At 40.0% G+C, this 27,396-nt stretch overlaps 1 protein-coding gene across 5 annotated transcripts in view; it reads left to right on the forward strand.

Moving 5' to 3' along the window:
* Positions 1 to 27,396, forward strand: part of cadpsa (Ca2+-dependent activator protein for secretion a) — a 145,425-nt gene that overhangs the window by 9,024 nt on the left and 109,005 nt on the right. For all 5 annotated transcript variants that reach the window (XM_068593402.1, XM_068593401.1, XM_068593400.1 and 2 more), the window contains 2 exons: positions 12,798 to 12,911; positions 17,913 to 18,245. In XM_068593402.1, coding sequence (XP_068449503.1) covers positions 12,798 to 12,911; positions 17,913 to 18,245 — 447 coding nt within the window. The remainder of the gene's footprint in view (positions 1 to 12,797; positions 12,912 to 17,912; positions 18,246 to 27,396) is intronic.

The following is a 27,396-nucleotide window of genomic DNA, read 5'->3' on the forward strand; positions in this document are numbered from 1 at the left end:
AGCGGCGTTGTTGAAGGCAAGGAAGAACTACACTTCAGCTATTCCAACAGTGGTAATGGACTTGGAGAAGGCTTTCAAACGGGTCTGTCCCAGGGTTAGGGTTAGGGTTAGGGTTAGACCCAGCCGAGTGTGAAGCAGTGGGGATTAGAGTCATCAACACCTTCCAAATCTGAGGCCATGGTGCTCTGCCAGAAACAGATGGATTGCTCCCTGGGGGCCGCAGTGCCGCAAGCGAAGGAGCTAAAGCATCTCAGGGTCTTGTTCATGAGTGAGGGTAAGATAGAGCGTTAGATCGACAGGCGGATCGGTGCGGCCGGGTCGTGACCAAAAAAAACAGACACGCGGATACAAGAGGCCGAAATGAGTTTCCTCCATCGGGTGGCCGGGCTCAGCCTCACAGCTATGGGTAAGAAGCTCGGACATCAGGAGGGAACTTAGAGTTGAGGCGCTACTCCTTTGTGTCGAAAGGAGTCAGCTGAGCATCTAATTTGGATGCCTCCTGGACACCTCACTGGAGCTTTCCCTGGCACGGTTAGGAGACCCTGGGGAAGAACCAGAACATGCTGTTAACACAGGATTATATCTCCCAGCTGGCCTTGGAGCTGGCCCCCAGAATGAACTGGAAAATGTTGCGGCGGAGAGGGAAGCCTCCACGGACTACGCAGACGAAAATGTCTGGATGAATAAAGTTAACAATTACAATTAAACTACATCTTCAAGGGAAATACATTCCAGTCACAGTTCTATACAGTGTGATTTATGTGGTAAGCGTGAAACAAAACTACTTGGTTAGGTTTAAGCTATACAACTTGGTTAGGTTTAAGCCATATAACTAGTTGGTTTGGTTTAAAAGTAACACAATTGAAACCAAATCACAACAAAAAATTTTTTTGAGGTTAGGTACAGTAGATGAGGCATTTATTTTTTATTTTCTCTATTCAAATCACGAAGGAGTATATGAAATAGGCTTTACCATGCGTTTTTTTTAATGTAGACTATTTATTTAATCTTCCAAACAACACGCTATTTTGTCATATACATCATAATTATTTGTATTGAGTACCTTTACATTGACACAAACAGCAGATTTGATGAACTTTTCAGTTCTCTTCTTCCTGAGGAAACTTGATTTTTCTGAGCTTTGGCATTTTGAATTAAGGCATCAACCAATCACGCAATGTGTTGGACATATTTAAAACTTACACTAAAGAGAAAAACAACAGGTAGACTCCTTAGTCTGAATTAAGACAACAGATTTTATTTCTCCTTTCAACCTTAAAAAAAGCAGCACGGACCAGATCCTCTCCTCATTTTTGGGGACATAGAAAACAATCGAGTATATAAACAGCATAAAAGACAGACAGATAAACTAATAAAGACCACCACAAGATTATAATGTAGAACGGTGTTAAAGTCAGAGGGCTCTGGGCAAAGAGCCACAAGGAAGAGAAGTCCATTATTAAACAGAAGTAGGATTAGTGGGTCAGCCTGGAATTAGCTGGGCTTCTCGTGCAATTTGTCATAATTAGAGGTCATATACTTAATCTTGTGCCAATGTGTCTTTTTCCAGCTAAAAAAGTAAAACATCTCAGCAAAAGAATGCAACACATTTAATACAAACATTCGGATGCTGCTAGCCCACGTTATGTAACGTTTCAATTATACTGTACTCAGAAATAATCCTTTGGGTTTGGTAAAATAATCTGAGTGAAACACAGATTTGTTTGTCCTGTTGCAGGACACCCAGAAGTGTTGGTAAATCACAGGATAATATCATAAATCATTTCGGACTGCAGCTGAGTTCAAACAGGCTTCTCATTCTGACGAAACCAGATCATTTCACCATCACACCTCTGATAAAAATCCCACTTTAAATTCCATGGGCCTTTATTTCAATTTCATGTCAGATAATAAATCAGTGTGGGCTTTACAGCTTGTTGCGCTGTACCCAGGGGGGCCCCAAGCAAACATACAACTTTCTCAGTAGTCAGAGCGTTACGCTTGTTCTTTATTGGACAAGTAAACATCTGTAGCGAAATGCGTTCTCTTTCTCCTTTGTTTTTTATTCCTGCTGGCGGGGGGATTAGTATGCCCAGGTGAGACACTTAAAGCCGGAACACAATCAGGCCATCTGTCTGCTTGTTTTGTGCAGCGCATCAGGGACTCTTTTCTCTCCTCTTCTGCTGCTCGACTTCTCTTCTTCTGTTGCATCTCATTCTGCTTTTGTGCTTTTTTCCCCCCAAAAAACAGATTTTACTTTAGAGTTTGGGGGCCGAAGACTACAAGTTTGAAAATCTGTGGGTGTGGCTTAACTCACCTGAATCTACAACTAATCTTGATCAGTAGTCGAGTTGCATTGTGGGTCATGTAGGCGCCAGTTTTGAAAGAATATACCAGCTCCTGTTGCATCACTTTAAAATTTAACTAGTTTTAACTGCTTTACCCAACAGTGTACATACCAATAAAACCAGTTGGTTAAAGAAAGGAAAACCATTTAGAATTATGCCATCAAAGGTCTACAGGCTATTTTTGTGTGTGCGTACGCACGCGCGTGTGTGTGTGTTGTAGAAACAGATCAATAGGGGTCTGCATAATTCAAGAGGACAGCATGTAGACAGCTCATTATGATAAAAGCCTTGTCAGTTGCGATCACATGCAAACACACCCACATGGCTATGCGCACACACACATGGCACACACACACACGGGGCACACACATACACGTGGCACACACGAAAGTGCACATGCTTCAGTGTAAGGAGGTCCTTTGACACATCCACTTTTAGAAGGTGTAATTAGGCTGTGGGTGAGTCATCACACCGATCCGATCTATTGAGACTCTAATATGATACTCATCACTGCCGTGTGCAGGGCCACAGGCCAATTAGCATGACGAGTCCACAGACTTTTAGCCAGCCCACCACAACGTTCCCCACAAGCTTTCCATCATCAGTGGCGTCACACAGACAGCAGGACCGGATGGGTTCCCGTACCAGAACGTCACATTCAGCATTACTACTACATATTCTGTAATATTCATTTGCATGTCATTTGTCGCTAAAAGCAACTGTTCTCGGGCCCAAAACTACAGTGTGCAGGATTTAGTCGATCTACTGGCAGGGATGGAATATGATATTATTATGCATGTTTTATTTAGTGTATAATCACCTGAAAATAAGAATTGGTGTGTTTTCATTACCTCATAATGAACTGTTTATATCTACATACAGAAGCCCGCCATGTTTCTCCACTAGCCTAAAAAAAGGACAAAACGAAAAACATGAACATGTTCATGTTTTTTTTGCGTCAGCCACTGTAATTTTTGTGATGGAAAGTAATACACCTTATGAATCTCCTTCAGTGGAAATGTGATGTGAAACCTTAAATGTCTTTAAGCATTTATTGACCAGAAACTTAAAATGATTCAATTGAATGGACAGAGCCCCTCACGGATGGCTCGGAGGTCTGACAAGAAAAACTAGTTCAACACAAGTTTTATACATCAACAATGATTATTGAAACGTTTCCCCTTCCTCCCCCTCTCCCTTGCCAGACAAGCCTTGATGTCTGTCTGATGGATGTTGTTTGGTTGCGGCCCTGAGAGCAAAGAGTGAGAGGCACAGAAAGAAAACAAAAGAAAAGAATCCAAAACAATACCAAGATCAACCTGTTATTGTTTCATCCGGACGGCGCCGATCAGACTAGGTCAAGATAATTGTACTCTGCTTTCAGAGTTTAGCTACACATTTAAGAATAAAACACTCATAATAAATGTCCCTACACATTATACAGGAAAAGTTTCAGTTGCTTGAAATCTGCAGCCTCACCACCAGATGCCCCTGAATCCTTCACACTGGACCTTGAAATTTTGAAAAACTCAAACCTTTTGGAGTTGAGAAGAAAATCAGCCTCCACATGGTTTGCTATTTATTGATAAAACAACATCGCTCTTTGTGTCTACTTGGTACAGCAGATTTACAGTGAGGCTCTCTTCTGATGCAACAGAGTTTTACTTCTACCAAAAGCTCTTAATCCAAAATCTACCAACACCAACATTGCATCAACACAACAAGCCGCCCAGGATGCTTAGACATACAGTCACATACTCCAATACACGTATGGCCAATGTGCATTGTTTCTGTAGAAATACATCTGTTGAAACTGCTTGGGATTAACTGAACCAAATAGCATGAAGCCGGATGGTCAGGAGTGTAGAGAGCACACAGGCAGATTTACAAGCTGTCTGTGCCTTCATTTCCTCGGACTAATCCCTGATCTGCCAACGCTAGATTATTGAAATCTATCTAAATGGAAAACTCCACACTTTGTCTACAGTATGGCATTAAGTAGCTCAAAAAAAACTATCACAGAATATTAAATTAATGCCACTGAATGGGAGAAGGACAGTCTCTTTTGGCACAAAACACCTTGTTTCTCAGAGAGGAAGTTGGTCGCAGTTCAACTTTTGACAGTGACTTGCCAGCAGCTGATCCTGTGCCATTAAAGAGTGGGTGGCCTGTTTTAAAGCTGTCTTTATTCAGCGCCCCTACACTCTCAATCACTATGTCATTGCTCTGAGAAGAGGATTTAAGACAAGTGTGGATATTTTGTTTTACACAAAAGTTTTAAAAGCATGCTTTTTTCCGCTTTATTTTAGGATTTGATTAAGGCCACAACATGATGTATGTATGTATGTGTGTGTGTGTGTGTGTGTGTGTGTGTGTGTGTGTGTGTGTGTGTGTGTGTGTGTGTGCGTGTGTCCACCCTGCAAAGCATTTACCACCAAACCCTGTGTGTGAGTGTGTGAATAGCAGCTTTTGCCCTGATGATGAGCACTTTCTCAATCCTTTGTAGGTCTGCTGTGTAGTGTGTAATCTGGGATTACCCATCCATTTGATGTTATGTCATCACCACGGAGAGCTCCCACATGTTCCCCGCTAAAAGAGGAAGAAAGGGTCAATGTCTATGAGAGCACGTGCTTCATTGGATTCTTAATGTGTCGGTCATGTAGGCTAAGCTTGAGCCTCTGTGACGGTGTGGTGGACATTTTGCCTGCTGACCTATCGTCCAGAAGTGAAATGTTTCATGTTCCATCTGTTGTCTTCTGTTCTGTGAACATGACAGCTGTAAGACATTTAAAAATGTATCGACATCTGAGGCTGAAAGCACTACAGGGGTCAGTAACTATCAACTTAATCATTACAACAAAGTTCCATCAGATTTTGATATAGTTCAATTTTGCCTCAACAGATGTGGACCCTCCGGCCCCACCCATGTTAGATTGTATCTTCATTGCTGAAGCGCAGTCTGCAGGCTCAAAGGCCCACTGTAAGCAGATTCATCTCACCCCTGATCTGAGAAACAATAAACCTAAAGAAGTATCTAAAATACTATAAATATGATTAATAACTTTGAATCCTGCATGCCGGATCTGTCCCTCATGGCTTTGCCTCTTTTCTGGTATCGTGTGATTCCCAGTGGCGGGCCAGGCATTTCCTATCTTCGCCTTCAATGCGTCTGTACAGCTGAAAAACCTAATCACTCTATCAGCTGTTTAACAGCTCACTCCATGGAGCAACGTTCCATTACGTAGCGCTCGGCTCGCGATGTTGTGCCTCTTGGCTGACCAACTTGACCAGCCTAAACCCGTCGGGTCAACAACAATGCATGTTGTCCAAATAACCACCAAACAACCAGTCACATCTTGTAACAACAAAACAATCCAACCATCCAGTAAAACACTGCACACACACACAAGACATCTCCAGCAGCTGCAGCACCCCCGGCTGACAAGCAGATGTAAAAAAAGTTAAGTTAAGTGCCAGGACTTGATCATTTGATGAAGGAATCTGTGGAGTTTGGGAAGCGGCCCCGGGAAACAGAGTCCTGCACACTTTTGGTTCAAAACTGTTACAGTAACACCTCTTTTAAAGTGTTTGTTCATATATTTTATGAGTCCACAGTGAGTCTCACTCTTCATTCACTGTTAACTGAGCTTCTCTCTGGTATTGTTTCTCTCCGTGATCACAGATGGATATTTTTCTGGTTTGATGCGTACAAAGTACAGCTCAACAGAGCTCTTCAAATTCTCATAATTTGGATTTTGTAGAGTTTTGCTTTCCAGATCATCTTTTATACTCTGTCAGGTGAAAGATATTAAGATATTCTGACCTAACAAAAGTCTCAAGGACTCTGGACCAATATCAAATATTCTGGTCTGAACAATATGAAGGTGCTTCAGGCTGGTTCGTTGGAATTTGAAATGCTTGCGTTGCTTGTCTAATCAGAGTGTTGTGGTGGTGTTCCATCGGTTTACTTAATGCAAAATGACATGAATCAAGCTCTCTCTCTCTCTCTCTCTCCTCTCTCTCTCTCTCTCTCTCTCTCTCTCTCTCTCTCTCTCTCTCTCTCTCTCTCTCTCTCTCTCTCCCTCTCTCTCTCTCTCTAGCTTGCTCACTGAGTAAGAACAGTAAATTAATCGATGTTACTTGAAGACCCGCCTTCATCTCGCCTGAGGACCATTTTCAAAATTCAAACTCGTCATTCCTATGGTCTAAGACAATCCAACAATAATAGGAAACATGAACAACTCGCTACCAAAACCAAAAACTAAAGTGCTAAAAATCCCATAATGTCACTGAGTATAAAGTGTGGAACTGCTCCACAGACGATGAATGGGGAGAGCTGTTATACAGAAGATGACACTGAGAGCACCCACGGGAATGTTCTGAGGATATGGATATATTTTCTGTCACACAGCTGTGAACACTAGAATAAAATAAAGCTCATTGGAAGAAAACAACACAACATATCTCTCGTGTCTCCCAGTATTGTTTCTGGAGCAGCTCAGACTTTATACGAGATGACACCATACATTTCAGACTTACTTTTAGAGCGAGTAGCTCATGTTGCCAAATATTGATTGAACTTTCCTAGACCACGGACATAACCTGTGAGCTTGGTGCTCTTTAAATATGTGGTTTGGGAGCAATTCAGGTCTGCTGCAGTTTCATTTTTATTTCTCTATTTATTTAGTATTATTAGTTTTACAACACAGGAGATGCTTTTCTGTTTTATAGCCTATTGTGACCTGCTGACTTTATATATATTTTTAAAATGCTCCTTGTTTAATATGATAATAGTGGGCCAAATGCTACTTGAGTCTCCAGCAGAAGGACTGTGTCTGTCTCTAACACACATCTGTTCAAAATAAAGAAAAAGCATCATAGTCTTGTGCATTTCTTAACGCATCAGCTGTATCGAACTCAGCTCACTGAACTGACTCCTAAACCCAGGTATGAACCAATCTGTCCTCTGTGTACCGTTACGCCTCTAACATATATGGTTTTATTCTTTCTATCTTCCACTTCCTTCATGTAATATTCAAAACTGATTCACCAACAAGAGCTGAAAATGGCATGTTTGAGAGCTTCATAATATGAGTTTCCTGTCGGCAGCAAACCAACAAAGCTCCAATATTCACACTTACAGTGCCTGTAGCAGGGGGAGCCGTATCTCACTGGTCTAATGAATCTGGAAGTAGAGTGGAGTAGGTAGGACTTATCTATCAGAATAGCCAGCTACCTAATATATATATCAACTATGTCATATATGTCCAATTTTAGGTGTGATTACTCCACATGTGCACATCATGATATAAGTTATTCTTAGCCGGTCTTCTGTAGCTCTCTAACACACACACACACACACACACACACACACACACACACACACACACACACACACACACACACACACACACACACACACACACAATGCTGTAGCCTTAAGCAAGTCCACAGCAGTGATATCTCCCAGATGGCAGCTGTAGTAACTGGCTATCCTACACTCACACCAAAGACTCTGCTGTTGTCTGTCTGTCTGTGTAGCCAATAACTAACAAAGACCACACTAATAGCGATATGGGTTTCAAATAGTTTATTGCAAGATGGAAAGAGAGGGTTAAATTTAGGAAGTGGAAAGGGGTTGAGGGAGGAAGCGGTGGGGATTGTGGGGTGGAGGGTTGTCGGGATGGAGGTCGAGGGATGACGGGTAATGGAGACTTGAGAGTGGGATCTGTCTCTTAAGACGTTTTGGTGATGGCGTTCCTGTTATCCCGTGAGAGAGAGAGAGAGAGGGGATAGAGAGAGAAATAGGAAGACAGGGACAGGTTTGGGACGGGGAAGATGTGGAAACTGAGTCAAAGAGGAAGTGAACGGGTTTGCTTTGCTTAAGTACTCATTGCACGGGAAATTAGCTGTGTTCAGGGCGTGGTCCTTGTTCCCAATCTAAGTTTTATAAAACAGAGTTTTTTTCAAACTTTTCCTTGAGGCAGAATGCAAGAAGGAGAAAGCTAACCATTGATATGTTATAGTCATCATGTTCTCAATACTATATACTATTTTTCAAAACTGTTCACAGTCAGCGTGAACTAAACTGGGGATACCTTTTCAATGCTTCAACACAAAATATATTCAATGACCACATCTTTTAAAATTATTAAACTATTTTCTTCATCAAACCACTGCGATACCTCTGTGTAATTACACTTTATTTCTCACATGTTTACATTGAAAAAACCTTAACAAAAAAACCTCATTGGATTAATGATCTTACACTTTTGCTGTGCTTTACTGTTACTTGGACATCACCTCAAGGCTCACCCCTATCATCTGCTCGCTTCAGTAGCTCAATCATAGATGCATTGAGACAACTGAATACTGTGTCCTTCCAATAAATGTTACCCACTGGGACAGAAATTCAGATTCTGCATCTGAAAAAAATGTAGTGAGACCAAACTGAGAACAACAAAAATACACTGAAAGAAATACAAAGCTCCATGGAGCTGAGGGAAACTGCAGAGTCAGTTTCTGATTCTCTTGGTTTGTCACAATGCGTGACAACTTTTACATTAGACCAAGCTGTTTGATCCTTTGTTCATATCAACAATATTGATTAGTGCAGTTTTGAAAGTGGTCAAATATAGAACATTTGCTAATTTGGCATGCTTCCATATTGGCTGTAATACTCGCTGTCTCATAAGCATCAACACAGTTTGGCCCTCTCTCCACATTCTCAAAAGTCAAAGTCATTTTTATTGTCAATTTTTACATATGCGCAAACATACATGGTGACAAGTTGTCTCATCTTTTCCTCCTATCCATATTTCTCTTTTCCCTCTGTTTAATTCTCTATTCTTTTCACTACTCTCCTTTTACATCGCTCTCTTTCCCCTCTCTGGAATGCTCCTCTCATTTCTCTACCTCTTTTCTTTTTTTTTCTTCTTTCGCTGTCATCGCCACCCTGGAGTGGCAGTGCCAACAGAGCGTTACATTAGAACAGATGCCTCCTAACATGCACGACTGGAGTGGAACGATATCTTCAGAAAAGAGAGCCAAGAGTGGAAACCCTAAGGGGAAGATTGTTCGTAGAGAAAAAAATCACTCCATAGAGTGCCACCGTGTGTGTCATTATGAGGTTTATAAATGAAATATAATCATAATCTGGCCGCATCGGAGCTCAGTAGTTATGTACCAGTAGTTTTTAAAGCATGACATGCTCTGCCTTCTCCAGCTATAACTCAAAAGCATAAATTATCCATATGTGTCTGTATTATACATTCTGAGCATTATTAGTATAGTCACAAAACAACTAAAAATTTTTTTTTTTTTTTTTTTTTACATTCCCACTCTTTGTCTTATTACTTTAGATTTAATGATAAATGTTCCCATAATGTTTTGGAAGATGTTGACAAAAAGTGTAATGTTGCAATATATTGAGTGATTTACACTATCAGCACTGTCTTTTTTAGTTTTATTCAGATTTTGACAAATTGTCACCATTAACAGTATGCTGAATTAGTTCTAAGCATGTTCTCTTTACAGAGTGCACATAGACGAACAGACAGCTGTCCCTGCCATAAGTTGTGTGTCATGGCCAGTGCTGGTGCTGCCTGCAACTGCTGACTGTGTTGTTGAGCGGTCGAATCTGCATGTTCAAATGTGATGTTCAAAACAACTCATTTATCTGACATTTAATCTGAAGTTAAAATGTATACTAGTACACTATTTTAAAAGTAAAACAGCAGTCACAATTGAGCACTTTTGACTTTGCTCTAATGTATGTTACACATTGTCCAAATAAATACTGAATAAATTACATGTGCCATTTTACATCCTTAATCACAGTTTTCAACAACTGAATTGTACTTTAATGCTGCTAAAATCAATATCTCCCCAGTGTATGGTCACCCCGTTAGAAATGCCCCATGACATTGGTGTATGGTGTAATATTTGATAAAACAAGAGTGGTCTCAGAAGAGTCATCAATAACACCATAGTATTTAAGTGTGCAAGTGGGATTTAATAAGCTAGCTGCCGTTATTCTGCTTCATTCATTCATAGCAAGCTAAGTCGCTAACTTTAGTCTGGAGCATATATGCTAACCTCTTAGCAGGCGAGTGAGCTGGTTTTAGCGTGCTGCTGGCCTATCTATTCCAACAGGAGAAAACCAGACTGGCTGCTGAATCAAATCTCTATGTTGGAAGGAGCAGGTGGTGGCCGGCGGTGGTCTCGGGCCCCTAGTTCTCCAAACATTGCTATGCACTGGTACCTTTCCCCACACATTGTTTGCCGACTGTGAGGAGCCTCACAATTTGAACTCTTCTTCTCTGGACCAAACTGCTTGGCAACTTCTTCTGTTGCTTTTGAACTATTAACTCAACAAGAAGACTGTGCACTTGCCTGCTTTAATGGTTGAATACTGGCTTGCAACTCTCAACAGTTTTTCCAACAGTTCTCGTTTCTGTACTAAAAATAAAGCACAAATTACTTCATTAGCATGCTCTCAGAAACCGCATGGGATGAGACAGAGCTAGCGGAACAGCATCTGATGTTAACCACAGCATGAGTGTGAATGACGCCTCTGAGCCAAGCATGTGCACAGCTTTCAATTAATCTTACGAGAGAAAACCTTATTGCCTTGTCTGAACATGAATCTCAGTTAGGGAGTTGTCACATTGTCAAGTTAATGCTCTCAATGGATTGCAGAAATATACATATACTTATTGTATTTCAACAGGACGATTCTTTATACAGTGAAACCCACAGTTGCAAAAAAGATTAATTAATTAGTGGATTAAAATGGACGTAAAATAAGGTGATGCTTGTTATTCTTAATTATGATGAGCACCCTTGGACAAATCTCAAGACCTCCTGGCTGAGAGCCTGGACCTCACTTTGACAACCAATGAGATAAACACTTATTCATGTCTGTGGTGATACGGAGCAGCACAAAGCAATGGGAATGCAATTCACAATACCCTATTATATTGTTTTTTTTGGACAACAATACCATATTTGCTGGCATCACGAAGTCTACCGTAATGTGATTTTCAATACAATTCAATTCAGGGGTCCATGGATATGAGACAATTTTACGTGTCTATTTAAGACAGTCACTTACTTTGATATTAGCTCACTAACAGTAACTCAAATATGATTTGACCATTTTATTACTAGGTTCTGTCAAAAAGAGGTTGATAGAATTGTTCACACAGTGGTGTCATGGAAATGTCAAAATAAAGGCGTTTCTTTAGCTTTATGATGGATGCATAGACAATAACCCTCTGCAGGGATTTAATGAAGACATGACTGGCGCATGGGGCAGAAACAGTGTCTTGTGGTCTTGACTGACAAAGAGGGACCCTACTTTCACAGACTCTCAGGCTTGTATAGTGCACCAGAGGGAGGTCAGGTGGGTGAAACCTTACATTTTAAAAGCTGCACCCAATAACCACATAACTTCTAACAATTCAAACATTTTGGAGAATGTCCTTTCCAGGAACAGTTAAAATGACCTATATTGACATTTTCCTGACAGTCCACCTCTTACAGTCTTGTGAATAAGGAAGGTGGTCTCGCAAAAACAAAGTGGGACCAGGTATTTGGAGTTATTTCCCTGTAGAAGTATTTTTCAATAATAAAGTTTAAATTAAAGGTGAGAATTTTTGAGGGGCCTGGCACCCTGTTAGTATGTCAACTAAAGTCATGACACAGAAGATCTGCAAATGTATTAAGATGCTTTAGTTTTGAAGATATATTACTTCTTTTATTTCTTCAACCAAGTGAGACAACACACTGATCCACAACCAATATATTATGGATATACATTGGCACACAGCTGTCTCCACTGTAGTTAATCTGAACTGTGAACTTTGACCCCCATTATGGAAGCTGTAATCTCATACTGCTTCCTCTGCTGCAGTGGCCATGGTAACGGTTACCAGGGCTGCGGACGGAGACTGGCCAATGGGTGTGGAGTCTGCTAGCAGGGAGGGAGGCTTTTATTGGTCATTTCATTGTCATGCTATTGTCTTTCTTGAAGGAGGACTCAGTTCTACATATGATAATGTTCATTGGGTAACTTTAATCATACACATCCCGGCATGCACGCATATCACTGTGTCAATGGAGAGATTGTAGGTGGTAACTGAGCAACCGTCGCACAGTGGCTACCATTACCTGCAGTGGCCATGTCAAAAAGCAATGCCACAAACAACCTCTTTGCACCCTGGAGTTACAAACCGAGTACTTCAAAATAAAAGCTCACAGCACAGTACAGTTGGGTTTAGTTCATATGTTAATAGTACTTTTGGTTAAAGGTTCTTTCGATTAGCAAACTGTTTTATATCCTGTTGGATGACCAAGTAGGCGTTTCATAAGCAAAGGTGATTACTTCTCAGAAATTTCAAGATTTCTAATGTATATCCTCTTTTGCTCTTGTTATGTCTCTGTTAGATCAGTAAGCAGCATCTGCAGACAGTCAAAGAGCGTTTCCAGGCATTCCTCAGTGGAGACACCCAGATCGTTGCTGATGAGGCCTTCATCAACGCTGTCCAGAGCTACTATGAGGTGAGTCTGTATTATGTGTTGCAATTCTGTCACTAGTATACTCACAACACAGATATTACATTTGTTTTGTTTTAACCGTGCTATAAATCCTTTTGATTGAATGCATACAGTCAGGGCCAGAAGCATTTGGACTGTGACACAGTTTTTCTAATTTTGCCTATTTACACGACTGCAATAGGTTTGAAGTAAAGCAGTCAATATATAAGTGAAGACTTTCAGCTTTATTTCAATGGCAATATACAGCATTAACTATTTAGGAATTACAGCCATTTTTACACAGTCCCCCATATTTTTAGAGGTTTAGAAGTAACTGGACAAACTAATATAATATAAATATAGTCATCACCAAATGCTGAGTTTCCTCCCTTGATATCTTTGGCCTTTACTGCAGCCTCCTTCAGTTGCTGCTTTTTGTGGGTCTTTCTGCCTTCAGTTTTATCTAAAGTAACTGAAAAGCTTGCTCGCTTAGGTTGAGATCAGGTGACTAACTTGGCCATTGAAATATATTCTATTTCTTTGCCTTGAGAAGCTCTTCGGTCGTTTTCACGGTTTGTTCTGAGTCATTATCCGTCTGTAGTGAGAAGTGTCCTCCAATCAGTTTTGCATTTGGCTGAATCTGAGTAGATAGTGAAGCCCTAAACACCATAAAACTCATCCTGCTACTTCTACCAGCCGTGCCATCCTCAATGATCATCAGTGACCCAGTTCCATTGGCAGCAATACAAGCCCATGCCATAGCACTGCCTCCACCATGTTAACCAGATGATGTGGTTTGTTTCACATCAGGAGCTATTACTTTCCTTCGCTACACTTTTCTCCTCATTCTGGTACAAGTTAATCTTGGTTTCATCTGTCGAAAGAACTTTCATCAAAAACTAATCAGGTTTATACAGATTTGTTCTGGCAAAGTGCCAAGATGCCTCTAAACTACTGGCAAATTCTGTGGCAATTCATAGAATTAGTGGCATCTGCTAGCAGGTGCCGGTGGGCACCTGAGTTGGGAAGCCGAAGTACCGCCACGTAATTAGTGGTAACTGCTCGAATATGCACTATTACAAGTACTAGTGTAGCCGAGGATTCCTCTTGTGCCCATACTGTGTAATAATAATAAAATAACAACCCACTGCTTCGTTAGTTTAGTTCAACTACTTTATTTATGTCTTTCTCTTTTCACTCAAAACATTTCTCCGCACCTCTCTTTTCATTTTTCCCCTTCAGAATGAAAGTCTCATAAACCTACACTCGAACACTGCTTCCTGGGTGCCGCCCAAATACACAATACAATAGCTTACAGTAGCAAACTATCACAAAAAGTCTGGCATGCAAAGTCACGCAAGTAAAGAGTGCACTCTGCTGCATTGAAAATTCCCTTCAAAATAAAAGCACAGGGTTATTTTTGCCCACGCAAAGAACCATGACTCACTGAAAACAGTGCCACAACTTAAAAACTAATGGAAAAGCTGTGGCATCTCGTAGAATTATGTATGTCCTTGACTGTTTGTATTATACGGCTTCTGTGTTTGATAACACATTAACTCAGCATGTTGTACTGTATGTGGCCTCTGATATCCCTGTGGAGGGAAAAATTAAAAACTGAATTACAATAAATATAATTATATAAGATAAAAATCGCAATCAGAACCATTTATTTGCCAGGTATGTTACACAAAATGACATGTCTACAACCGTTATATCATTTCAAATGTCCAAACTACATTTTGCATGCAGTTTAGTTCCCCTTGCAAGCTGTTGAAAATGAATCTGTCCAAACAGAGACAGTAATAATGTGGAGTAAAGTATCTCAGCGGGGATAACTTGTCTTAGCTCTGATAAATGATGCAGAGCGCGCACTGAGCTCCTCAAGGCAGTCTTAGTAATGTGCTCCTGAACCACCAGAATGCAATGGGCTGGATCCACCAAGAATAAAAGAGAGAAATACAATAGGATGACAGATGAGCCAGCATCTTCTCTGCACTTCACATTTCTGTACAGTCTGTGTTGAACTGTTCATTAACAACTCGACATTTGACATATAACCGGAGCTACTCATTGCGAGAACAATAAGCTTCAGATGTCTAACATTGTAACACGTTGTCAGTACACCTTGGCATCACTTCTTAATGCACCGGGCAACCCTTTAGCGCGCACATGATTAACGTAACATTTTTTAAGAAGCAACGTACATGACGTAAGCGGAGTATGTTACAAACGTAACGAATGCAAAGTATGTTATGTTGGTACATTACGTAATGGTACATTAAGGTACATTTAGCCCCTTCAGAGATTTTCTGATGTCCATACAAATATTTAGCTAAGTTTCTTCAAGGCTTGTAGTCTTGATTCTTCTCCCACTGAATGGGAACAAAACCTGTGCGTCTCAATAGGCCTACTCTCGTAATAGTGGTTTGCTGATATGCATTCACGAAGTGTGAAGAGGGGCCAACTCCAGAGAACCTGTGTAAGTAAATGAAGAAAAAAAAAATCTAATTCTGAGTGACTTAAACAAGACCTCCCTATAGAATACGGAACATATGTTACTTCAGACAATATGTATTATTGCAAGTGTTAAATATTGTGGTACTGCCACCATAGGCTCATAGTTTAATTTCTTTTATCATTTTAAGATCATAATTTATGTACAACTTATGTATTTCATACAATTAAGCTGTAATTGAGTGAGAACTCTTCAAAGTGTATGTAATGTATTCATGCAGAATAATAAGGCCTTGATAAGTGCCATATAACGACTAATAAAGAGCCAATATGCTACAAGATGCATGCTAATAAGCAACTAATTATGTATACCTTAATTTTAAACATATCACCATACTAAGTAAAACAGAATGTAAATGTCATACTATTAAAAACTAATCTTTTGACAAATAGATTCACAACAGGCCTTTTGTGAATTCACCCCACATGCTCATACTTCAGATTTCCTTCAGAGCACAAGTAAAAAAAATCAGTTGTTATGACATTATTGCATAATTGCGACCTGTGTTATCTAAAAGCCGGTCCAGGAACAAAATTTACAAAGGGATTTGAGGGCTGTTGGGTGATAGAGCAAAAAAAGGCAGTGCATCTGTTGGGCTGGTAGCCATGACACATTGACTGGTACTTCCTTATCAGTTAATGTGCCAGCAACAAGCAGACCAAACGAGAACGGCGTGATATTTAACAGATGAAGCTGATGGCACAGGTTATCCAATTCAATTAAAACCCACAGCTCTCAGCCCGGCTTTAGCTTCAGGCTATAAGTGACGCAAGCAGACAGAGAGCGGAAGGAAGACGAGACAGAAATAGAAAGATAGAGGAAAAAGGGGACAATAGGTTACGAGAAGCCTGACAGCAGGTGACAGGAATTTACCACCCATCCATCACAAGCTACGGCCTTCCAAGTATAGTTGTGATTATACATCTTTCTTTATTCTCTTAATTTGTAGAAAAACAATGTTTTAGGATGGCTATGAGGAGGGTACTTACTCTAGTATGCAGACAGTTTTGTTTTGATTTTTCTAACTTTTAAATCTCTGGAATTTCTACATGCAGGCCAATGGAATCAAATCTGTGTTTTTCACAACACTGAGAAATGACGATGACAAAGTGGTGTCCCTGTGATCCTAGAGAATACACACACTTCGCTGTCAGCAGTTTCCGACTCAACAAATCCTCAAAGTGTGTTTTATACTCCCTTGATGAAAACATGCCCTCTGCTACATAGTGAGGTAACATTTTGATACATATATCAACCCCTTTATTAAAATCAAAATGCTCAGTACACATATAGACATATTTCTCATACACTGATTTATATGTATATAATCAACTACAATATGTGGAAAAAGATGGGGGGGGGGGGGTACAGATGATGATGATATTAATATTGTTTGATCCAGAACACCGGCAGAATTGTTGCGTGAAATGTACTTATTCGCGATCTCCAGCAGCTGATCTTCTTCTCGTACGGACAGGCTCCATTCATTGGGTTTGTTGACAAATGTTAACAAACTTGTGGGTATGCTATTGCTTGTGGGTTTGCTAGCTTTTCCTTTTTCCGTGACCTCGTGAGAGGCTCAGACGCACGGACGAATGTGTCCGGTCCTTTTTCAAAATAAAACATTTTCCAGACTTTGTTTTCTTCTTTAAAATAATAATAATAATAATAATAATAATAATAATAATAATAATAATAATAATAATAATAATAATACATTTTTTAAAAACTTTTTTAAAATTCATTCTATCTGTGCGGCCCGGTACCAACCGACCTGGACCGTTGGCCGGTAACAGGCCGCTGCTAGAGCCTTTGTGCGACTTGCTTTCAAGTAACGACAATGTAAAGCATTTTTAGATAGGGGTGAGGTGACTCATTGAATGAACATAGGACTTTCGACCAAGAGACTGCTGGTCATGTCCTGTGTGAAGCCAACAAGGTGTTTCGGACCCAAACCACGATCGAGTTTCCCAAACCTAACTAAGTGGTTTAAACTAAGTATGTTTTTTTCTTTGAATTCACAATATTACCATGTGATTACTGCCACTGGAGTGGAGCGCCATAGCGTGAAATGCTGAGCAGCCCATTGCGTTAGCAAGTGACGCCAAGGGTCCTATACACGAGTCGGTATGTGACGAGTTGGGATGAGATTGTGTTGGTTTTTGTTGGGAAAGTCTGGTGACTTTGAAGAGAGCAATTACCGCCACTTTGATTAAAAAAAAAAGAAGATCCTGTAGGTCATAATTATGAGATAGTATCTCCTAATTTCGATTTACTATCACACAATTATGGACTTACAGGATGTTCATTTTTTTATAACATTGGTGGACATGGGCTTCCTGAAGAAAGAGCTCACTGACGACAAGATAAAGGGGTAAAAATATGTTGAATTATTATGTACACTTGAACTGATATTTACTAGAAGTACCTCATACAATTGCATTTGAACCAAAAATCGTTTGGATAAAATAAAACCACTAATCTGGCAATTTATGAATTGATTGCAGGTCTTCCTGAAGAGTGACCGTGTGTCCCGGATGGTGCAGAGCGGTGGCTGCTCGGCCAGCGACTCGCGGGAGGTTTTTAAGAAGCACATAGAAAAGCGGGTGCGCAGTCTGCCTGAGATTGACGGCCTGAGCAAAGAGACAGTGCTGAGCTCCTGGATCGCCAAGTTCGACACCATCTACCGAGGTGAGGAGGACCCCAGGAAGCACCAGCAGAGAATGACGGCCAGCGCCGCCTCTGAGCTCATCTTAAGCAAGGACCAGCTGTACGAGATGTTCCAGCAGATCCTGGGCATCAAGAAGTTTGAGCACCAGCTCCTGTATAACGCCTGCCAGGTCAGTCCTCAATTGTATGGTGTTTAACATTTCATATGCAGTACTTCTGTCCATCTTTCTCTTCAGTTGTTTATTTATGTGACAAAATGGCATTATTGGGTTTTGTTAGTTTGTTGCAAACAAATTTAATGTAGCTGATTTATCCAGTCAGTTTTTATTACATTGGTTTGGTCATGGACCTTAGAGAAAATGGTATCTAACATTCACACACACATTCATATACCGCAGGCACAGCGGGATAAATGTATGCCACATACCATCAACATGGATTAGCGGAGCCGGGGATCAAACCAATCCTCTGATTGAAAAACAACCTCGTTCACCACTAAACCACATTTACTATTAAAAAAACATAAATATTGACCAGACTTAGCATTTGCTTCAATGTATTAGTCTCAAAGTAAGGTGCAGTAACATTTTTTTTAATTATTTTTTTTACAGTAAATGATTGTGAAAACACAGCAGTATGCTGTGTTTTCAGTATAGCTATGGAAGGATATTACTAAGATTTAACAGTATGTTACTGTGTAATTAATGTATTTTACTGTAACTTCACAGTAACTATCTACTAGTTTACTATGCTGCTGTAGACTGACCTCTGCATTTTAGTTTATATTGTGTGCTTGAGGGCCACAATAAACCTATGATTTGTCGTTTGAATAGGCCCATTATTGCTGTATAGACATTTAATTGATGGGTGGCTGTAGCGAGGGGGATGAGTGGTCATCTCGAACCACGAGGTAGCTGGTTCGATCCCCAGTCCCCCCCATAGTTCACATGTGGAAGTGACCCTGAGCAAGACACTTAACCCCTAGCTGCTCCCTGGGTGCCTCTCAGGGCAGCCCATGCTCCTTAATCAACGATGGGTCAAATGCAGAGAAAAATTTCCCCAAGACAATTAATAAAGGATAATTTCTTTCTTCTTTAATTCACAATGAAATATTGGAGTTTTATCATGCTTCCTAAAGGATAAGTGACAGCACTCACCAATGAAATCCAAACCAACAAAGTATGACTCCCGCTCTATCTCCTCTGTAATCAACGTTTGGTAAACTTAATGCCAAACAAATACTTGGTTAAATTTAGGGAAAACTACCATTGACAGGATGCAAACAGTGGTCTTCGAGTCTGAGTCAAAGACTTTGTACAGAAAACTGTCTAAACTTCTTCCCTAAGATGTTTTCGTCACGTTCTTCCGTCTTCCATCTTTGCTTTTGAAAAAGACCTATCTTTATTGTCACCGATTATTATTTCTGTGTGCAGTTTTCATTGTGTGGAGGCTTTAGCAGGTTTTGCGGCAAACTGATTGCAGTGAAGCAGCCTGAGCACGGGGGAGGAACAATAAGACAGGCTGCTATACATAGATGATCCACTATTCAAGTGCCAGGTATTTCATGAATGGAAAATTAGTTATTAATATATGCAGAGCGTAATGATAATAACAGGGCAGAGAGCTGGGCTGTAAAACCAGATTGATGTGGTAATAATATGTCAGTTTTTGGCAGCTGGAGGAGGCTGGCCTGTACTTGGACAGTCTTTTGTCAGAGCTCAGTCCATCAGTGGAGAGTGTGTGTGTGTGTGTGTGTGTGTGTGGGGGGGGGGGGGGGGGTCCTGCTCACCGTCGGGGCTCCTCATCCTTTTCTCGTCTTTTCCCTTTACTGTTTCATTCCGACACTCGCTGGAGGGAGTTGCCTTTCAGCATATAAATGTGCTAAGTCACACACACTCAAACACACTCTTGTTTTTTACCCCGTTGACGGACTCAGGTGGTGTTTTTCACAGCAAAAAACTGAGCTTTTTGAAGTCCATCTTAAAACAGAGCTTTTTGAAAGCCGTCTCAAGAGTGGATACATCTAAAAGTGCTTCAGATGACAAAGACACAGAAAATCTGCTTGAAGTAATACACAGACAACAGCAAAAGACTGCCATATATCAAATAGTTTGAAACACTGGAAATCTAAAAGGTTTTAATTAAAATTATATCATTTAAATTATATTTACGTATTGATTGATTTTTGATTACCAATCATTCATTAATTAAATGCCCACCACCTGTGTAAATCAATGTCAAATGTACAAACAATCCAAAGGTTTGTTCATTTTCCTGATACTTGGTGTTGCAACTGATCATGAAACTCAATTCATATCATGGTGTCACGTTGCGGATCTGAACAGCGGAAAAAAAAAGAGAGCAAATATATCTTCATCATTCTTTATGATTTTTCTTTTTTGCTGCTGATTGCTGATTGAGTATGCACCACATCGTAACGTTTTTGTGGTTGCTTTGTTTTGTTAAAGCAGCTGTTCTACAAGACATGTTTTGCCCCAAAGTCAGTGTAAACCTTTAACTTTTCTAGAAGTTACCCTTTTATACTGTTCAAGTAATCTATGGTGTTTTATTTTTGCATAAAAAGAAACAATTCAAATAATTAGGAAATAAATGATTATATGTGTATTCTTAACAATAATTCATTAGTCATTAGATCTTTGAAAATAATCTCTGTAGTCAGTTAAAATCACATTTGATCCACAAGATAATCTCAGAAAAACAACACATTGTGTGGTTAAAATACCATATTTATCTTAGCATATTTGAGCCACACAAGCAACGAATATAGAAAAACTAATATTACACATAACAAAGTGTGAAATGTTCGTAGGCATGAAATGAAAAGCTTGTGGGAGGAAAAAAAAACCACTAGCAATCTGGCAGGAAAACCCAAGGCTCAAATAAATGCTTTCCTTTTAAGACTACAAATTGTTACACTCTTAATCCTCGACAGCATCCTTGTTGGTGTTGTTAGGTCTGTTGCTATCTATACACCTCGTTTGGATTTGGTCACAAGGCATTTATAGTTTTTAAAATGAAGATAAAGAGATGTTTTACAAAATAAACTAGTGCTTTCTCTCTAGCATGAAAATGTAATTATAAGGCGAATGATTCATGACTGCTAAACAGCTGCCTCATATTTATTTAAATTAAAAAAGCGATATGACAAATTATACAGTTTTTCTTTTCATTTTTAGAGCGGTTAATTTAACTTCATGTTCATTACTGATGTTGTATCATTCTGGTGTTGTCCTGCAGTGCATTTTATAGAAAGCTGTTTTTACATTCCCCCTCATGTTTTTAAATTGGCAAAACACCTCAACATAATGCAATTATTAATTCATTATTATTATTATTATTATTATTATTATTATTAACTCACGGAAAGTGTCTCAAAACACACAATTTGTGGCTCAGCGGTAGAGCAGGGTCATCCTCAACCAGAAGAACGGCGGTTCAATCCTCAGTTCCACTAGTTCACGTAGATGTGTCCTTGGGCAAGGCACTTTTTCCTAATGGTTCTGTGAATGTTAGATACTCCTGATGGGCAGGTGGCAAGTTGCATTGTAACCCCTACCATCGGTGTATGAATGAGTGGAATGATGACATATATATATATATATATATATATATATATATATATATATATATATATATATATATATATATATATATTAATAGCTCTTTGAATGGTCGGAAGAAGGTCAATTTATCATTTACATTACATTGTCTGTGGAAGGGCAGAGTATATTGCTTAGCTGTTGTACTGGATTGCATAAGATTGTCCAACAAAGTTGCCACTGTGTCTGATGATATGAAAGGCGAGAAATTAGGATGAAAAGTGGCCAACCGTAATTCAAAGTTATTACTTTACTAATATTAGTGAATGAGTGCTCTGTACAGAGGAAGCGGGACTCATGATATAATCACGAGCTGCTAAAAATGATCATTTTTATTGTGCGGGTCGATTACGAATATGTCACATAATGGGTTGTGAGGTTCTTTAAAACTTTCCAGGTTAACTTTATGTTATCTTCCACTTCCACTTCTGGCAATCAAGTTGCAAAGTTGGCAAGTGCGGTTTTAATCTCAGTAGAGTCCACACCAGAAAAATACATATGGCAACTCTTTTCTGACAAGCAACCTCAGTCATCTCTGAGAGGACAACCTGGATGCTTGAGGTATCAAGTGATTTTGACGCTGGAGTCTCATACCGACAGTCTTTCTTCAACAAGTGAAGCATCAACGTTCATGTTTGACGTTGAAAAGGGCAGTCAATAAAACCATCCCAACCCAAAGTCCACCTATTAGCGACCTTCAAGATGGATCTGTTGACTTTCAAGCTTAGTAGTCATTATGATTGCATTTGTAGCACCTTACAATTTTTGGGATGAAAGCTCTGGAAATAGCTAGTAAGTGGACCATGAGTTACAACTGTTTTGACAAACTAACAAAGGTTGGGGGTTGATCCTTAACTTTTAAACCAGAAGAGAGAAGTTGGTATCATAGTAGCAACTTAGCTTGCAAGTCAAAATATCCTTTTCTTCTTCACTGACTGCAGTGTAGCCTCCAGGAGAAGAATCATGCAATCAAATCTAATGAATCTAATTGTCGTGTCTTTATTTAATCACGCCTTTATGAAACTAATGTTTTGGTGTTGATTCAACTGTTGAAATAATATCAAAGTTTGTTGCTCACCATTTTTGTAACTAAGGTGAATAAAATTAGAAAGAACTTTATTATCATCAAACACAGCTCCACCTCCAGCTTCATTGCAGATCGTAGAGCTGTGACAACGCATCAACTACGTTGTAAATTAAGCTGGTAGCATCCTGTAGTTTATCCAACAGGTTTTATTTCCTGGTCACTCTGCTTCCTAATGAATCCTAAAAAGCTCTTTCAATGTCAGACTAAGGTACAAAATAGAAGCTTTTTTTTCTTTTCTCCTCTCGTCATGGACAATTGCCATTTCTGGAGTAACCGCTCTGAATTAATGAGCTGTAAGCTGAGAAATCTGTTGCTGTCTTTTGCAATACAGCTCTAAATGGAGACACGAGGGAAGGGATAATAGGAGGTCTTGTTGGCGATGGCGAGGCTGTTACTCTGCATTTGTGATGCTTCTCTGCAATCCTGAATGAGTTATCATTTTAATGTATGCTGATTTTATTCCTGTGTGAAAGGCTTCCTCGCTCCGTCCATCCAACAGCTGTGCAATGTCTATATTAGCCATATCTGCCTGATCTTAGAATAGATGAAACGAGTCAGGCTATTATTAGACACAGGCTTTTATTCCTAATTTATCCTCTTTTATTTTCTAGTTGTTTCACACCAAAAAATCACTTGTCAGTCAGAAGACTGATCAGCCTGCATTTTTCAATGTCGCTGCTATTTGCTTTCAATACATAGTTTATAGAAAGTATATCTAAAGTGCCCCAAATCAAGCAGACCCCTTTGTGTATGCTTATATTTGACACACACACACACACACACACACACACACACACACACACACACACACACACACACACACACACACACACACACACACACACACTTGGTTCATATGCATTTAATAGTTTCATTACAAGTTTATTTTCAATAGCTTCAATTGTAGATGGACTTTTATGGACCTGGTAGTAGAAGTGTGAACTGATGCCCCCTATTTCTTTGGAGCATGTGGCGAGACATTAAACAGTGGAGTAACTGAACTCTTGCCAACAAAAATAATGAGAAAGAGGGAGGACAGAGAAGAGTGAGGAAAAATAGCATTGGGGTGTTGGTGGTAGTGTAAAATGGAATAAGAGCAGGACCAGAGAGTTGAACTGTCTAAACATGGCTGGTGAAGATTAGAAGGAGGCAGACAGGAAGGGAGGCCCAGGCTATTACAGCAAACAAAGACATTTCCACTAAATGAGCCGTTTCCAGTTATCAGTGCTTGGAGTAAATATTGGCTTCATGGTGCAGGAGCTGCACTCTGTGGCTAATAACTGCCAATTAAAATCTAACAGTACCAAGCCACAGTTAAAAAACTAATGTCACACAATGGTTACTGTAAAGCAGAGCGTTTACTGGAGATGAAGATGGCCCAGATTTGTAACATAAATATGAATCATTGCATGGTGTGTAAGACTTCTGAAAGCGCTGACAGATGGTCGGCTGAATTAAAAAGATGATATGGCATCAATTGTAACTTCTGCACAAATATTATTTTACGTGCGTCGAAAACATGCACATGATTTGAACAGGCTCTAAATCCAAAGTGACAGCATATGAGGTAATCCTTTAAGCCATATTGTGAGCTTGGAAATCCCTCCACTTAGCTGAATGTTCAAACATCCATTGTCACACAAGCTTATGTCTTGACTTTGCCTCTCACCAGCAGGCTGACCCAGCATGTGTGTAACCTGGACGGGACCGTGGTTAGGACCAGTTAAGCACAGATGCAGTTTATGGCAACTGGATTAGGATTTGTCCCCCTGCTGTCATCCTTTGCCGCCCGTGGCTCTGCTTTGATGTTTTTTAAGAAGAGTCAGACAGAGCAGAGCACTGGCCCTCCCAACGGGCTTTAGAGCAACATATTGCTGCCTTTATTCGTGAAGCAACTGCTTTCTGTTTCATGCACAATGAGTCAGATGCTGAAAATCTCTGTAAGCTCAGCCCAAGAAATGTGCAATTATGATCTATCATAGAATATGTTTATGTTCCTATAGGCAGAAACTGCAGAAAGTCTACATTATGAGTCATTCAGTACTGCATAGCTGAAGCTGTGTTCCAACCAAAGGAGGAAAATTTGTATTATTTCAATGCATCCTCAAACAACGGTACCTATGATATCTTATGAAAAGATACTCCTCGTTTTTTACCATGAGTTTTCCTGCAAAAGTCAGCAACATGTGTCTATTTCAATTCATTATATGCATACAGTAATATATTATAATACAATGCAGGGAGGCTCTCATACATTTTGAGTTGCCTTCAAATTTGATCTCCTGGAGATTACACTTTCTCATTTAATGTTATCTCTGCTAAGTCAACACATGAGCAGGTTTTATCTTTGGGGACATAACATCTTTAAAAGTGTGTGTGGCAACTAGTCAAGTCAGTAACACATTGATTCATTTAAATTCAGTTAATACATTTAATTCTGCTCATGCATATTCAAAACATGTCCCACATATCTATGTTCTCTGAGAAGTCATCATATTTTGAAAAGGAGTATGATACCAAAGTTGTAATTTAATAAAGTCATCTTACTTCCAGACCTCTCTGCTGTGCATCACATTGTTGCTCTGCTCTCTGCTGATATGGAAGCATGTCTTCAGATGTTATGTGTGCTGCAGTGCAGGCGCTAGAGGAGAGGGACCATGTTCAGACAGGACTGAAGCCCCGCGATATGCAGCTGTTCACATCAAGAGCACACGGCTGTCTCCAAACCATTTTGCTCCTCTGTGTGTGTATGTGTGTATGTGTGTGTGTGTGTGTGTGTGTGTGTGTGTGTGTGTTCACTCCAAATGTAATAATGTAATAATCAAATTGGCCCAATTATTGGTACCGTCTATATGCAAACCTCTGTCTACGGTGTCACACCTTCACTTGCTTTGCCATTGTCTCTAAAACAAAGGCCTGCGAGCAATCGAGTGAACGCACTACTGCACCTGCAGCGTTGATTTAGGTTAATTGTGATATTTGAATATCACTAATGCGACCAGATGAAGATTTTTTTTTTAAATTTGGGATGCATGTCTTTCTGTCCCTGTTTGTTATATGTTAAAAACCAGTAGTAACCAAAGGCAGATAAATTGATCGCCACATTTTTGATAAAACTGTTGCCGAAACCCATGCTGTTGACCAGTTGTGTCTGTATGTCTTGTTGATTGAAGCATTACTTCAAACAGGACAGTGAACGCCCCGGAGCAGCAGATGAGATGATTTTTGTCTAACAAACGGCACATATCACATAAAGAGCAGTGGAGTCAAAATGCGGGGCATATCTCTTTTGATGAATGTGCCTTTGGCAGTAATGATGGCCGGAGCTGGGAGACAAATTTAATTGCAGGCCAACGCAGCGGATATGTGGTGAGGGGAGAACAGAGTGGGTGTTCTCTCCTTTTATCAGATGGGTTTCAGCCATTAGGGCCGCGGTGGAGTCGGCAGCCACTGAAAGCCTCTAACTGGTCAGAATAGACTGGAGACAACCCGCCGGAAAGCATGGTGAGTGCTGAGACACTCCATCCATGAATTGATAGAAACATAATCAATGATGATGCCAATGATCAATCAAAGGGTGAATTCACTGAAATGACTTCAACGGTAACGTCGCTTCTCAGAAACGCTCTTTCTCGGTGTAATATGGATTGTCACGATCTTGGTTTTTATTTAGTTTGATTCCTGTTTTGAATCTCCTGTGCCTCTTGTGTCCTGTGGCTGATTGACTTCCTGTCCTTGTGGTTTTTCCTCCTTATTCTGTGATCATCTACGTTGTATTAGGCGTGTCAGCCTTGCTCTGTTCCCTTGTGTGTCTTCCAATAATCAGCTGTCAGGCTGCCCTCGTGTCGGGGTGTCTTGTTTTTCTTACTTGTGTGTTTATAATTATGTCTTTTGTCTGCTGTTTCATCTGCTATGTTTCTGCTGCTATCACTTGTGCACATGTCCGAATGACCTGATTCTGTGTAGCGCTGGTTTGCCTGTTGGATTTTAAGTAACTAATCAAATAAATGTTACACGATTTGAATATTAATTCAATATTCATTTTCAAAATTGTCTGCTTCCAGCTTTTTAAATGTTTTATAGTGTTGAGGCAATGTAGGCTAATCTTTGAAAAACCTGATCTCCTATCTGACTGCTCGGTGAAGCGACGCAGGAACTCACCAACAGGACCTCAGTAATGGAATACCCAGAGTACACAAAGGAGTTTGGATCAGAGTTCACTTCACATAGATTTATTTTTAACACAGTTTACAAATAAAACGAGTTAGATCCGGTATATAGACAACATCCTCCTTCCACATCTATCTTTCCCAACTCCTGAACAAACAAGTAGACATATTATTTATAAGGTAACAATCAGTTCACTTACAGCCCCCGCCAACCTCTAATTTCATGTTCCTCGGCCCTCACTATTCTCATGTACACGTGATCAAGCCTTAACTTTAAGGATTGCGGCTGCTCATGTGACATCTCACACCTCGGTCACTGTGACCTTGTATCTACGCCCGATGTTCCCTTTTATTCAGTGAACTCTTGCATTAAATGTATCTTCTTAGGCTGACTACATGCTGTGTACAACTTCACAGTTTTTACTTAAGCATAAGATACCTTTAA

This window comes from Clinocottus analis, unplaced genomic scaffold (assembly GCF_023055335.1).
Source record: "Clinocottus analis isolate CAN_PGR_092001 unplaced genomic scaffold, fCliAna1.0.p SCAF_3, whole genome shotgun sequence".
Classification (NCBI taxonomy): domain Eukaryota; kingdom Metazoa; phylum Chordata; class Actinopteri; order Perciformes; family Cottidae; genus Clinocottus; species Clinocottus analis.